The sequence below is a fragment of the Engraulis encrasicolus genome, chromosome 20 (genome assembly GCF_034702125.1).
Source record: "Engraulis encrasicolus isolate BLACKSEA-1 chromosome 20, IST_EnEncr_1.0, whole genome shotgun sequence".
In the NCBI taxonomy this organism is placed as follows: domain Eukaryota; kingdom Metazoa; phylum Chordata; class Actinopteri; order Clupeiformes; family Engraulidae; genus Engraulis; species Engraulis encrasicolus.
This window is the reverse complement of record NC_085876.1, coordinates 25644981-25657731: the sequence shown is the minus strand read 5'-3', so window position 1 is coordinate 25657731 and position 12751 is coordinate 25644981. Positions and strand designations below refer to the sequence as shown.

The 12751-nt window shown below is 46.2% G+C and overlaps 1 protein-coding gene across 1 annotated transcript in view; it reads right to left on the bottom strand.

The window, feature by feature from the left end:
* Nucleotides 1-12751, bottom strand: part of epb41a (erythrocyte membrane protein band 4.1a) — a 61676-nt gene that overhangs the window by 30730 nt on the left and 18195 nt on the right. The window contains exons 10-11 of the mRNA XM_063184867.1: nucleotides 10956-11218; nucleotides 378-566 (exon numbers count right to left, since the gene is read on the bottom strand). Of these exons, the coding sequence (XP_063040937.1) occupies nucleotides 378-566; nucleotides 10956-11218 (452 nt within the window). The remainder of the gene's footprint in view (nucleotides 1-377; nucleotides 567-10955; nucleotides 11219-12751) is intronic.

Genomic DNA, 12751 nt, shown 5'->3' with positions numbered 1-12751 from the left:
GTATGTGTATGCATGCTGTGTCTGTGCTGTCTATGCATGTGTGTGGTGATGCAGAAGAGTTTGGGTAGTGTGTGACTCAATCCCTCTCAGCTGTCCGTTCCATTGATAGGAGTGTGTGTGTGTGTGTGTGTGTGTGTGTGTGTGTGTGTGTGTGTGTGTGTGTGTGTGTGTGTGTGTGTGTGTGTGTGTGTGTGTGTGTGTGTGTGTGTGTGTGTGTGTGTGCGCGCGCGCATGCATGCGTGTGCGTGTGTGTGCGTGAGTGCATGCGTGCTCCAGGTGTGTGTGTGTGAGTGCGTGCGCGCGCGTGAGTGCATGCGTGCTCCAGGTATGCACAGCACGGCAGGTGTGTGTGTGTGTGTGTGACGGGAGTGACTCACCCCCTCTGCGCTGGTCTGCATCTGTCCGTTGATGGTGGCGACGGTGGCGGTGCGGAAGGGCGAGTGCGTGGACAGGCGCTTGTCCCACTCGCTGGGCCGCGGCTCCGGGACACTCTCCATGAAGCTGCGCTTCAGCTCGCTGATGCTGGTGTGGTGACGCATGATCTCAGACTGGGTCTTGTCCACATCCTATAGATTGGAGCGTAGAAGAAGCAGGGACGGAGAGAGAGAGAGAGAGAAGACGAGAGAGATTGAGAGAGAGAGAGAGAGAGAGAGAGAGAGAGAGAGAGAGAGAGAGAGAGAGAGAGAGAGAGAGATGGAGGGGGAGTAATAAGGGAGAGAGAAGGGACAGGGAGGAAGAGAAGGAGGGAAAGAGAGTGAGAAGAGGAGGGACAGATAGATAAAGACAGAGAGAAAGATAGAGAGAGAAAAAGAGAGAGAGAGAGAGAGAGAGAGAGAGATGTAGGGGGAGAGAAGGAGTACGGGAGAGAGAAGGAAGGGAGAAACAGAAGGAGACCACATACACAGAGACAGGAGGGAGAGAGAAGTGATAGGGGTCAGACAGGAGCAGAGAGATGGAGAGTATAATGACGGGAGTAGAAGGAGAGAGAAAAGAAGAAGAAAAAGAAGAAGAAGCAGAAGAAGAAGAGGGTAAGGACAGGAGAGAGAGAGAGAGAGAGAGAGAGAGAGAGAGAGAGAGAGAGAGAGAGAGAGAGAGAGAGAGAGAGAGAGAGGAGAGAGAGAGAGAGAGAGAGAGACAGACAGACAGACAGACAGACAGACAGAGACAGAGAGATTGACATAGGGTCAGGGAGAGCAGGAGAGGAGACGTAAAGAAGAGAAAGAAGACACAAAAAGAACAGAGAGAGAGAGAGAGAGAGAGAGAGAGAGAGAGAGAGAGAGAGAGAGAGAGGGATAGAGCAGAAATAGGGAGAATAGAGGAATAGAGTGAGGGAAAACATACACAAAGGAGAGGAAAACAGAAGGAGGGAAGACAAAACAGAGGAGATGCAATAAAAACAGAATAGAGAGAACAGTAAACAAAACACACAGACAGGGAAAAGAAAAATCACACCGGGAGCAGGAGGAGGAGGAGGAGGAAGAACACGTACAACCGAAACACGTACACAAGAACACGTACAACCGAAAGCAGCAAGACCGACAAGGGACCGACAAGGGACCGACAAGGGACCGACAGAGGACCGACAAGAACAGACAAGCAGGATGAAGGAAAAAAGATGAAGATGCACAGATGTGGGACAGCGATTAGGAACAGAAAAAAGTGGCAAGCCATGATGGAGAGAGGAGATAAAAAAATAGAAGGATAGTAGAGAAGTCAGGCCGAGAATGAAGAAGGGAGGAGGAGGAGGAGGAGGAGGAGGGGAAACGAAGAAGAGAAAAGGTATTTGTTATTTCCCCAATCATGGAAGGATGGATACGGTTACATTCACACATTTTCACACTGAGTGAGCGTGGAGAGTCAGAAATGCAGTTTCTGGTTAGCGATGTGGCACCATGAAAACATGACAAGATGGAACACACACACAAGCTCAAATACACACACACAGCACACACACGCACACACAAAATGCACATACACTCATCCAGAGGACAATGTTGATCTGTGAACCAGCCAAGCTAAATGTGCACTCCAAGCACTTTCCACCCTGGACCTCGTCCATGGCTATTTCTCTCTATATTACCTCCTCTCCTCGCTAAACCAGCGAGACAAATAGATACAGCTCGTTGGGAAAGAAGGGGTGGAGAGAGAGAGAGAGAGAGAGAGAGAGAGAGAGAGAGAGAGAGAGAGAGAGAGAGAGAGAGAGAGAGAAATAGGAGAGAACAGGGACAGAAAGAGAGGAGGAAGGGGGTTGAAAGAGTTTAAGACAAGTAATAAGTCTTTGTCTTTCTTTGTATTTTACATTATACTAACATTAGTACCACCAATGCACTAACAAAGCTGTATTCAATTGATCTAAACTTAAAGGGACAGTTTGGTCAATTTCAACATGCAGTTGTAATGCTCACACTACCCTGGACTTGTCAGTGACTGAGATTCTTTTTTTCTTCTTCTTCAGCCGTTTCCGAGATCCTGGTCATTGTAATGGGGGCAGCTCTTTGTTTACATTTCAAAAAAACATTTTTATTTATTCCCAAAAACATCCAAAAGGTTATAAAACATCAGCAGACAACTAGCAAACAGCAGTAACTTTTGGGAAAATATTTGGAGTTGGCCTATGTTTCATTTTTTTAAAATGTAAACAAACGCTGCCCCCATTAGAATTGCTCATATCTCGGAAAGGGCTGAGCCGAAAAATGTGGCATCACCAGGTACTGACAAGTCAAGGGTAGCGTGAGCAATACAACTGCATGTTGAAATTGACCAAACTGTCCCTTTAATCAGGAAAAAGTCACATAAGGCACATACAGTTAGTTCTTAATTTCTCTTACACTTCTCGGAGCCCCAGTTTCCTTCAGCTATTATTTATTGTCTGTATGCCAAATCAATGGTATACTACAATATTTATTTATTAAACTATTTATACACGTATCTTCTATGCCGTCCTCCCTGCACTGTTTTTTCACGACTCCCTTTTTTAAAATGATAGACTACCCGTCACTCTATTGTTAGATTCCCAGTGTGTGTACAAGGGGAAAAAAATCGACACTCTCACAAAAAGCTGCCTGATGAAGCACTATTTCCCCTCTCTCTGGGTGGCCCTATGTGTACATTTCCTTTATTGAAGTTCGGGAGATGAGGATGCAATAAACACACATACAGTACAGTGCATTCTTATTGAATATCCACCCGTCTCTGCTCACACCCGCAGGCGTTATGAAGACTCATAGGAGTAATGACACTATCCACTAATTGGACACTTCTAAGACTTACTAGCTGATGAGAGAGAGAGAGAGAGAGAGAGAGAGAGAGAGAGAGAGAGAGAGAGAGAGAGAGAGAGAGAGAGAGAGAGAGAGAGAGAGAGAGAGAGAGAGACGGAGAGGGAGAGAGAGAAAGAGAAAGAGAAAGAGAAAGAGAAAGAGGAGAACTAAATGAGTGGAGAGAGTGAAAAAGAAGAATTGTATTGGGAAAGAAACCGAATTAGAGAAGTAGAAAAAAGAGCATAGAGAAAAGAAGAGAGAAAGATGGGAAGAGGGAACAAAAGCGGGAGAGAGAGAGAGAGAGAGAGAGAGAGAGAGAGAGAGAGAGAGTAGGAGGAAGAAGAGAAATCTGTCGAACTATCTCCAGGCTGTTGATTTTTCATTAGGGATTTCTTCATCTCATCTTTCCAATGGAGTGTAATCAACACTCAGAGAGAGAGAGAGAGAGAGAGAGAGAGAGAGAGAGAGAGAGAGAGAGAGAGAGAGAGAGAGAGAGAGAGAGAGAGGAAGAAGAGAACTAAACGAGTAGAGAGAGTTGGGGAGATGAAACAAGAGAAGGGTATGAAGAAGCTGAAAATGGAGAAAGAGAGATGAATCAGCGAGATGCGAGAGAGAGGAAAGAGCTTGAAGGAGGCACTTAAAAGTAAAGTCTGGGGAGAAGAGAAAAGAAAGCTCATCATCTGGCTTGGGCTCTGCTTGGCTGGCACACACAGAACACAGAGCATCTACTGTACTGCGTCCCACCAGCTATCTGTGAAATGGTCCTGTGCCACGAGTCGACAACCAATTACTGTTCTTCCTCTATACAAGCTCTGTGTCTAGGTGCTGAGGGAGTCACAATTGTCCCAATATGTTCTCAATAAATCGCTAGTCTGGCGAGCAGGTGCTGCTAATGGGGGTAAGATCAGGGAGCAGGGCTGGATTAATGCACAGGCTAGAGATGGTTGCAGCCTAGGGCCCCGCACCTGCCAGGGGCCCCCTGATTGGTCAGAAGTGAAACATTGCAGAATTATGATAAGATACTATATCGAAAAATTCTTCTGTCAGGTTGAGTAAAGTTGGTAGACATGTTATCCTTAATTCGTAGTACGTAATTATGACACTGTCTATGTAAATTTGTCGCAAAATTTGCTTTCCGAGGGGCCCCACAGCAACCTGTAGCCTACGGGCCACAGGCCATCTTAATCCGGCCCTGTCAGGGAGGATTCGGGCAGAGCTTCACAGGGGCCACAGAGTGTTGATGTATAATTTAATATGGTTGGGCTAGAATTTCAAGAGGCAACCCTAAATTTGAACTATAAAGTATAATTCAGATAATATACCGGTATGTAGGTCAGATTGTATTTTGCTACACATGTATTCTAGCTGTATACGCCGTGGTCAAAATGGACTTAAAATACCACGCTGGACTGAGAATGTGGGAAAGTCCCACTATGTATAAAACTATGTTTATCCTCCCTAAATATGTCCAGCTTACTTAGAGTTGTGTGGACAATGGTATTCAGGGAATGGATAGAATCCTATGAAGATGTTAACGTAATTATTCATGGGCACACTCATAGTTGGACAAGTACTGTCACTGAGTCTCATGACCTTGCGCGTGTGAGGCATCAATGCAATTTGGTTGTGTGCAGTGTGCATTGTGCTGTAGAGTGCTGTGTCACAATGACAATGGGAGTTGGAGTTTCCCAATTGGCTTTCAAGACCGTATTTGGTTACACACATCACATGACCATTTCACACATTGCTGATTGGGCTTCTGTAAGGCTGGGCAACAACACTCAGAAACACTGTCACCTCAATTGGGAGGGTGACATCAAGGACACCACTAGGATTGGGTGACGTACACAATGGCAATTGTCAGTTGTCACAAACACACACATACACACACACACACACATTCACTTGGATGACCTGATTAAACACAAGCATGTAAGAGAAGCACGGAGTACACATGACAACATGAACATGGATGGGCTAGGCTAGCGTTTGGATGGATGGGTGTCTTCTCCCTCTACAATCATAAATCTGTGTCACGTCTCCATGGTGATGAAAAGGGGGCGTGCTCATAGAGTGACCGCACCAATGACGAAAACAGTAGCGTCCTACAGTAGGCCCTGTATGGTAGATGGTGTTGCTGAGGAAACCATATGACTGGGAAGGCTGACCATCACAGACATTTACAGTGCTGTATCATGTATGTCTATGCAGATCGAGTGCTACCTTGCATCACATGGGAACTAAGTCTGTCTGTTAGTTACATACGTACCAACCATACAGTACAATAGCATTGCTCTGGATGTTCACACGAAACATCACACACATCCTACACCTCTATAACGATATCTTTTTCATAAGAGTAAATAACCAATACAATAAGAAGCATAACCAATATAAAGATGTCTGAAACACAAATTAAGTCCACCCTTCCCAATCATATGCCCAAACGGCAGCAGCAGATCGGAAAAAACAAAACAAAACAAAACAAAAAAAGCATGTGCATATGAAGTAAAAGTGAAGTAGTGAGTACTTGCATTGGAATTACAGAGGTAAATGGTGCATGCCAAGCCATTGGGGTTAAGCTATGAGAAGAAAGGAAACAAACAGAAAACAAAGAAAGACAAAAAAAGAAGCAGATTTTACAAATTAATAAGAATGAGAAGAGAATGTGTCGATGTGCAGCGACAATGGAGGCCGAATCCTCTGCCATGCATGCGCTACAGAGAGACGGAGAAAAACTAGAGAAGAAAACGAGAAAACGAGAGAACGAGAGATGGCGTGCGGTGTGGTGATCTCAACAGTCAAAGAGCAAAGACAGGAACTCTCTCCGGAGTCCTTTTTATACCAACCTCCAACATTAAATTGCTATGTCTGACATAAATTGTTTCCCCCTCAAGTCTCTTAGCTCTTTTCTGTGAAAAAAATAAAATAAAATAATAAGAAATCATAAAAAAAGAACATAAATCAGAAGGGGGGGGGAGAGAAACAAAGAAAGAGTTGGTGTCTTGATAATAAATGACATAGCGGTTGATCCGTTTCTCATCCACTGGTACCGTTTGACTTGCAAGTTGCATCCAGTGTGAATAACACTGATGGGAGAAGTGGCGATGTGGCACAAAACAAACAAATAATAGAAACTACAGGAAGTGGAGCTAAGCAGAGTGGGAAGGTCAGGGGGCATGAGGGTGGGGGGTGTGCGGTGGGGGTGTCATCATTCAGAAGTGTGATGCTGATACATGGTAAAGAAGTGTTTCCTAAAATAGTGAACTCGTTAGCTACCGAAAGGTTACATTGTACTTGACGTCGGCGTCATACGCATGACATAACAGTGTCCTAACAGTGTAATAGCAGTGTCATGGCGCAGTCATTGACGAATCATAAACATTATGTCAATGTCGTCAACGTTTTAGGGTGATGGCAGGCTAACATTGTTTGGGCTGTCTTAATAATAACTGAATGTCAGACAAAATCTTTATAAAATTGGGGGGCGCTGTGGCACAGCGTGCTAAGCCCCCCACATTTGGGCTTGCATGCCCACGGGGACCCCGGTTCGAGTCCAGCCGGGGTCATTTCCCGATCCCACCCCATCTCTCTGTCCCACTCACTTCCTGTCACCATCTCAGACTGTCCTATCAAATAAAGGCATAAAAGCCCCTAAAAATATATTTTAAAAAAAATCTTTATCAAATTGAGATAATGCTTGTGACACATCCATGACTGTGTCATTTCAGATGCACAGTATGACCGGCGTCAAGTGTTACCCACTGAAATAAGCCACACTACCCAGTCTAGCCTGTGTAGTCTAGACCCAATCTCATACCCAGGATCTAACTATATGCCTAGGGAGCAGAGAAGCTTCAAACTGAGCCAGATGGCTAGCTATTAGATGAGTCAGTGTGTCATCTCCCTAAAGTGTTGGGTGGGACATTCACTAACGTTCTTTGCAAAACTAGTGCTAGCTAGCTTGTATCTGTTCCAAACTATAGATCTGAAAGTGTATCGCTTTGATGTGGGTGCTTTTTTTGAATGCACTTCCCTCACCTGTAAACGGTTGACAGTTATTGAGCCAAAAAGTGAAAGTGTTCCTTTATGACTAGCTGGGAAAAGTTTTCCGAAAGCAGACAGAATGCGGCTATTTTGAGAGACTGCACTACAAAGGTGCAAGAAGCAGCAGACTCAACTCCACTGACAATGTCTCAGGTGTTCTAAATGGAACCATGTCTCGTGAGGACGAGACTTCTGTGGCTGCAAGATTTATTGTGGGACCTACAAAGACAATGGTGGGCTGTGTCTGGCTCAGGTGCCAGTCAATACCTGTGTGTGTGTGTGTGTGTGTGTGTGTGTGTGTGTGTGTGTGTGTGTGTGTGTGTGTGTGTGTGTGTGTGTGTGTGTGTGTGTGTGTGTGTGTGTGTGTGTGTGTGTGTGTGTGTGTGTGTGTGAATCGACCTTGAGGTAGCTTTTCTTGTACATGCACGTGTGTGTGTGTGTGTGTGTGTGTGTGTGTGTGTGTGTGTGTGTGTGTGTGTGTGTGTGTGTGTGTGTGTGTGTGTGTGTGTGTGTATTCCAATCCTCAAAAATCTTGAGACACCTCAGTTAACCGAGGCACGCTAAGGACACTTAAACTTTAACGGAAGGTCATAAAAGTCCCCAAAATCAAAGCATTTTCCATTCATAACCACTTGACCCATGAAATCGATACACTCAAACAACCCAAATCGGCAGCATAAAATATTAAATAATATGCTAATAAATCAATAAATAAATAGATAATAATAAACAAATAAACGGATTCAGAGCCCAACAGCATGCCCTGAAGCAGCAGCATGGGTTGCTTGTAGCTAGCTTGTATATGGCTGCATTTATACAAGGAGTGGCAGCAACAGGAGTGGCAGCAATGACACAGCCCAAGGCAGACGCATGGAGCAGGGGGTCGGAGTGGGGTGTGGTGGGGGAACATGGCATTCATCATCTTTTTTTGCAGTCATACGACACAGGCATGTGTGTGTGTGTGTGTGTGTGTGTGTGTGTGTGTGTGTGTGTGTGTGTGTGTGTGTGTGTGTGTGTGTGTGTGTGTGTGTGTGTGTGTGTGTGTGTGTGTGTGTGTGTGTGTGTGTGTGTGTGTGTGTGTGTGTGTGTGTGTGCACGCGCTCACGGCCACGTGTGTGTGTGTCTGTGTGTGTCTTCTGGAGTGTTTCTCCGTGTGTCATGGATGCATGTTTTCTATTAGTGTGTGTGTGTGTGTGCGTGCCGTGCGTGCGTGCGTGCGTGCGTGCGCGTGTGTATCTGTGAATGTGAGTCTGTGTGAGGGGAGATGGGGAGAGAGTGGAGTGGTGTGGAGTGTCGCCACTGTTCATGCGTTGTGGGGCTGAGGTAGGAGGAGGAGGAGGAGGAGGATGAGGGTCTAACCTTCCTGGTTCGCACCACATCTGTTTTGCCGGTGCGGGGCGACTGCTCACCCCCAGCCCGGGTGGCGGGAGGAGAGGAGAGGAGAGGAGGAGAGGAGAAAGAAGCACGGACTCGTTAGAAGTCACCTTACCCACACATGTGCACTGCACACACACATATGCGCGCACACAGATGTGCGCGCACACACACACACAGACACACAAGCACACGCACACGCACACACACAAATACACTGCACACACATACACAAAATACACACAGATAAACCCTCGCACAAACATGCTGCTCAGACACACTCAAACATATGCACACATTTTGCACACATGCACAAATTTACAAACTCACGCGCCCACACACTCACACACACACACACACGCACACACAGGACAATAGCGTGCAAATGCATTCTCAAACACACTATCACACCACAAATGCATAAGTGTATGTGCACACACTGACACACGTGGCATCCACACGGTCATTCACACACAACTCATGCACACGCTTATAGGTGTATACTGTAGGTGTTCAAAAGGCACATGTAAGAGCATACTGTACATGCACACACACCAAGGCACCAGGGCACACACACACACACGCACACACATACACATACACATATATACACACATACATACACGCGTGAGGAGCACACACCTGACTTCCCCTTTCGCCATTGGTGGCATTTGCTGCCTGCACGTGATGCCTGCGCTCTCTCCTTGCCACTGTCTAAAGCGGCACACGACGTACACACATACACGTTCACACACACAAAGTACACACACACACACACACAAAGTTCACACACCCTGAATATACAGCTGGCACAAAAAAAGGTATTCTCAAGAACACCAACACTCACACACTCATACACGCAAATGCAGTCCACATATTTTGTAAGTATGTGTCACATGGCAGGCTAGTATGTAGCGTCCCAAATTTAGGTGCACCATCACCACAACAGAATTAAAAGACATCCCAAAATTCATTTGAAAATCCTTCCATTGCAGAGTCAGCTGCATGAGTTAAGGATCAGGATCATGGAATCATTCATATCTGGAATATCTTTGTATATGTTAGACAGACAGTGTCTGAGTTTTCATCCAACTTCTTTCCCATTGGTTAGCCTAGCGTTTCTCAACGGGGGCGGTACAGCCCCAAGTTGGGGAGCCTTAGGGGGGCGTTGAGAAGGATACAGTTGACAGGGTGCAGGGCTTAGTTGTCATTGGAAGCATTAGTCCATTTGATTTTTTTTAATACTAAGGAGGGCGTTGGCAAGCTTATAATGAGGTCAAGGGGGTGTTGGGAGGCTTATGATGAGGTCCAGGGGGCGTTAACCCCCTTTAGCACACAGCCTCTGCTATAATCTTATTGTCACCAGAATGGTAATGACCAAGTCTTAATCTCCATTCTCATAGCAATGTTGTTATGATGTAGCTTTCAGCAGAGAGTGAATAGGCCTGTCGCTGGCCCCATCTGCAGTAGGAGGCTACCAGGCGAATGATCAAATGGCTACGTGTACGACTGGATGGAGTTACAGCCAGCGAGACTATTGCTTCCATTGCCGTAAATCTACTGTAGCCTCTGCATTGGCGCCTGATTTCTCAAGCAAAGGAACATCTGAGAGTAGGCAGGTTGGCCAAGCGAAATGGCTTTGCAGTATCATATATTCCAGTATCCAGTGTAACCGGGGCCCAAGCGGCTACACCCTTTTACTGTAGCAGTCCTTTTAGAACTGTAACGATTAATGGCACCTTGGAAGAGTTTGTGAGCAATAATTCTTTACTCAAAAAAAATCTGTAATGTGCATAAAACAAGTTGGATGGAAACCCAGGTTTTTGGCCCAGAGAGTTATTGTCAAGTAATGTCTGCTGCCGACAACCCTGTAAAACTTGTAAAGTGAATTATGGTCAGTTAAACCCTTATATATGGCATTATTAGTAGAAGCTTATATGAGGTAAGGACAAAGTCATTCGGTTTGAGGTAGAGGTGTGACTTAGGGTGCTGCGTTTGTCATACATGGTATGTACCTTGATGTCAGGTGCCTGTGTGTGCTGTGTGTGCATTTGTGTGTGTGTGCATGTGTGATGTACCTGGCAATATCTTATGCCAGGTGTGTGTGTGTGTGTGTGTGTGTGTGTGTGTGTGTGTGTGTGTGTGTGTGTGTGTGTGTGTGTGTGTGTGTGTGTGTGTGTGTGTGTGTGTGTGTGTGTGTGTGTGTGTGTGTGTGTGTGTGTGTGTGCGCGTGCGTGTGTGTACTGCACATGTATGTCATGTACGTGATGTTCCTACCTTGATGTCAGGTGTGTGCTCAGCTTTGGCCCCGCCCTGCTGGGCCTTGGGGGAGTCTGTGGTGGTGCGGCCCTCCCCCTTCACCTCCGCCTTCCTCTCTGCCGAGCGAGAGGTGCGGCCCGCCGGCGAGGCCTCTTTGCGATCCTTAGTTGCCGAGGTGACAGCTGCGGGGGCGGCCGAGGGGATCACGTCTCCCGGGGAGATGAGGGGCATGATTGGGGCGCTGACGGGGCGGGCACCTTTCTCAGGGGTGGCCACCATTGCTGTTGAGGGGAGCAGAGGGATGAAGCATTAATGCAACATATGGTTCGTCAACTTGTAACTTGTAAACTTCTTTTTCCTGTAGCAGAAGCACTACGTATGGTACGGTATGGTCGGGGAGGGAGCAGAGTTAGCCTGGTCCTGACCATCCCATAATACTACCATTTCATTTCGTATTTATGGTCTGGCATTTGTTTGCTCTGAAGCGATTGTAGGAAGCAGGAAGTTTGCACTCAGTTATGGTTTGAAATTATTGGACACCTCTCACCCAATCGTTGGCAGTTACTCAACCAATGGCCAATGGCTCTGGCGCAGATGTGTACGTCATTGTCACGAGCGTTCTCCCCCTTTCGTCCCCACGTGGGGGGCGTATTCGATTATTGGCTGTTTTCTGGGGGGGGCGTTGCAATCAAAATTCTACTGCTCCAAGCACTCCACAGAGAAGCACGGCCAGACTACAGTAGTGGAGCCAATCCTTTGGCGGAAGTACGTAGGGTGGCTCGCAAGGCTAGCAGCAGAGTACCTTTACAGAAAGTTCAGACAGTGCCAAGTTAGCATTTGCTTTGCTAGGGAGTTGGGTGTAAGGGAAGGAGAGTGGGGTACTACTGTGAGAGCTTAAGGACAGTCAGACAAGTTCTGCTGAGGTAGACATGCTTCCAAATGACTTTCTCCATTTCATTTTAGTTTATATAGATTTCTTACACAGTGGTCATTAACCAACCAACAGATAAAGTACCTTGGCTGTAAGCAAGCTGGAAAACAAGTGTTGCAAAGTTGGTAAGCTGTTGCTCACTTCCATCTGTTGTACCTACTGTGGATTCCTCCACAACATCGAAAATATGTAGTGACTTGGTTGTGACTGACATACACAGTACGTATGACTCACACAAACAGAGCCAACAGGAACAGACTGCAACTTTTACCTCGAGCAACACGCTACACGCGGAAAAATGTGACAGTTTTGGTCAGAGTGTTCTGCAGAGCAAAGCCCATGGACTGGGATGGCAGAAAGCTGCAAAAACACCTTCCAAGAAATGAGTCAAATTTACAATGGCATCAGGGTTAGAAAAGTGACAGCACAGCTGAAGTCACAGTAGAAAGTAGAAAGTTTGTGCGCAGGATATGCTGGTTGTAAGGAGAGTTCCTTCACATTTGTGTCACCTCTGGCACCTGGTACACACAATTGCCTCTTAGCAGGTAGCAGGCCCTGCCTTGGCCAACCGTCTACCATGCAGCTGACCCAGGTTTGATTCCCAGCCCGGGTCCTTTGCCGGCCCTTCCCCGTCTCTCTCTCCCCACTCGCTTCCTGTCACCACCTTCACTGTCCTATCATAAATAAAGTCAAAAAGACCCAAAAAATATCTTTAAAAAAAGAAATGGAGGTAGCAAGCTAGTAGTTGAAGCCCTCACATTAGAATGTGTGTTCAATGCACGTGGAATGGTGATACATGACAATTGATGTTCATATTCAGGATGACAGCATTATGTCTATTGTTCAAAGGCTGAACCCATCATGTTTAACTTTAGCAGAATGT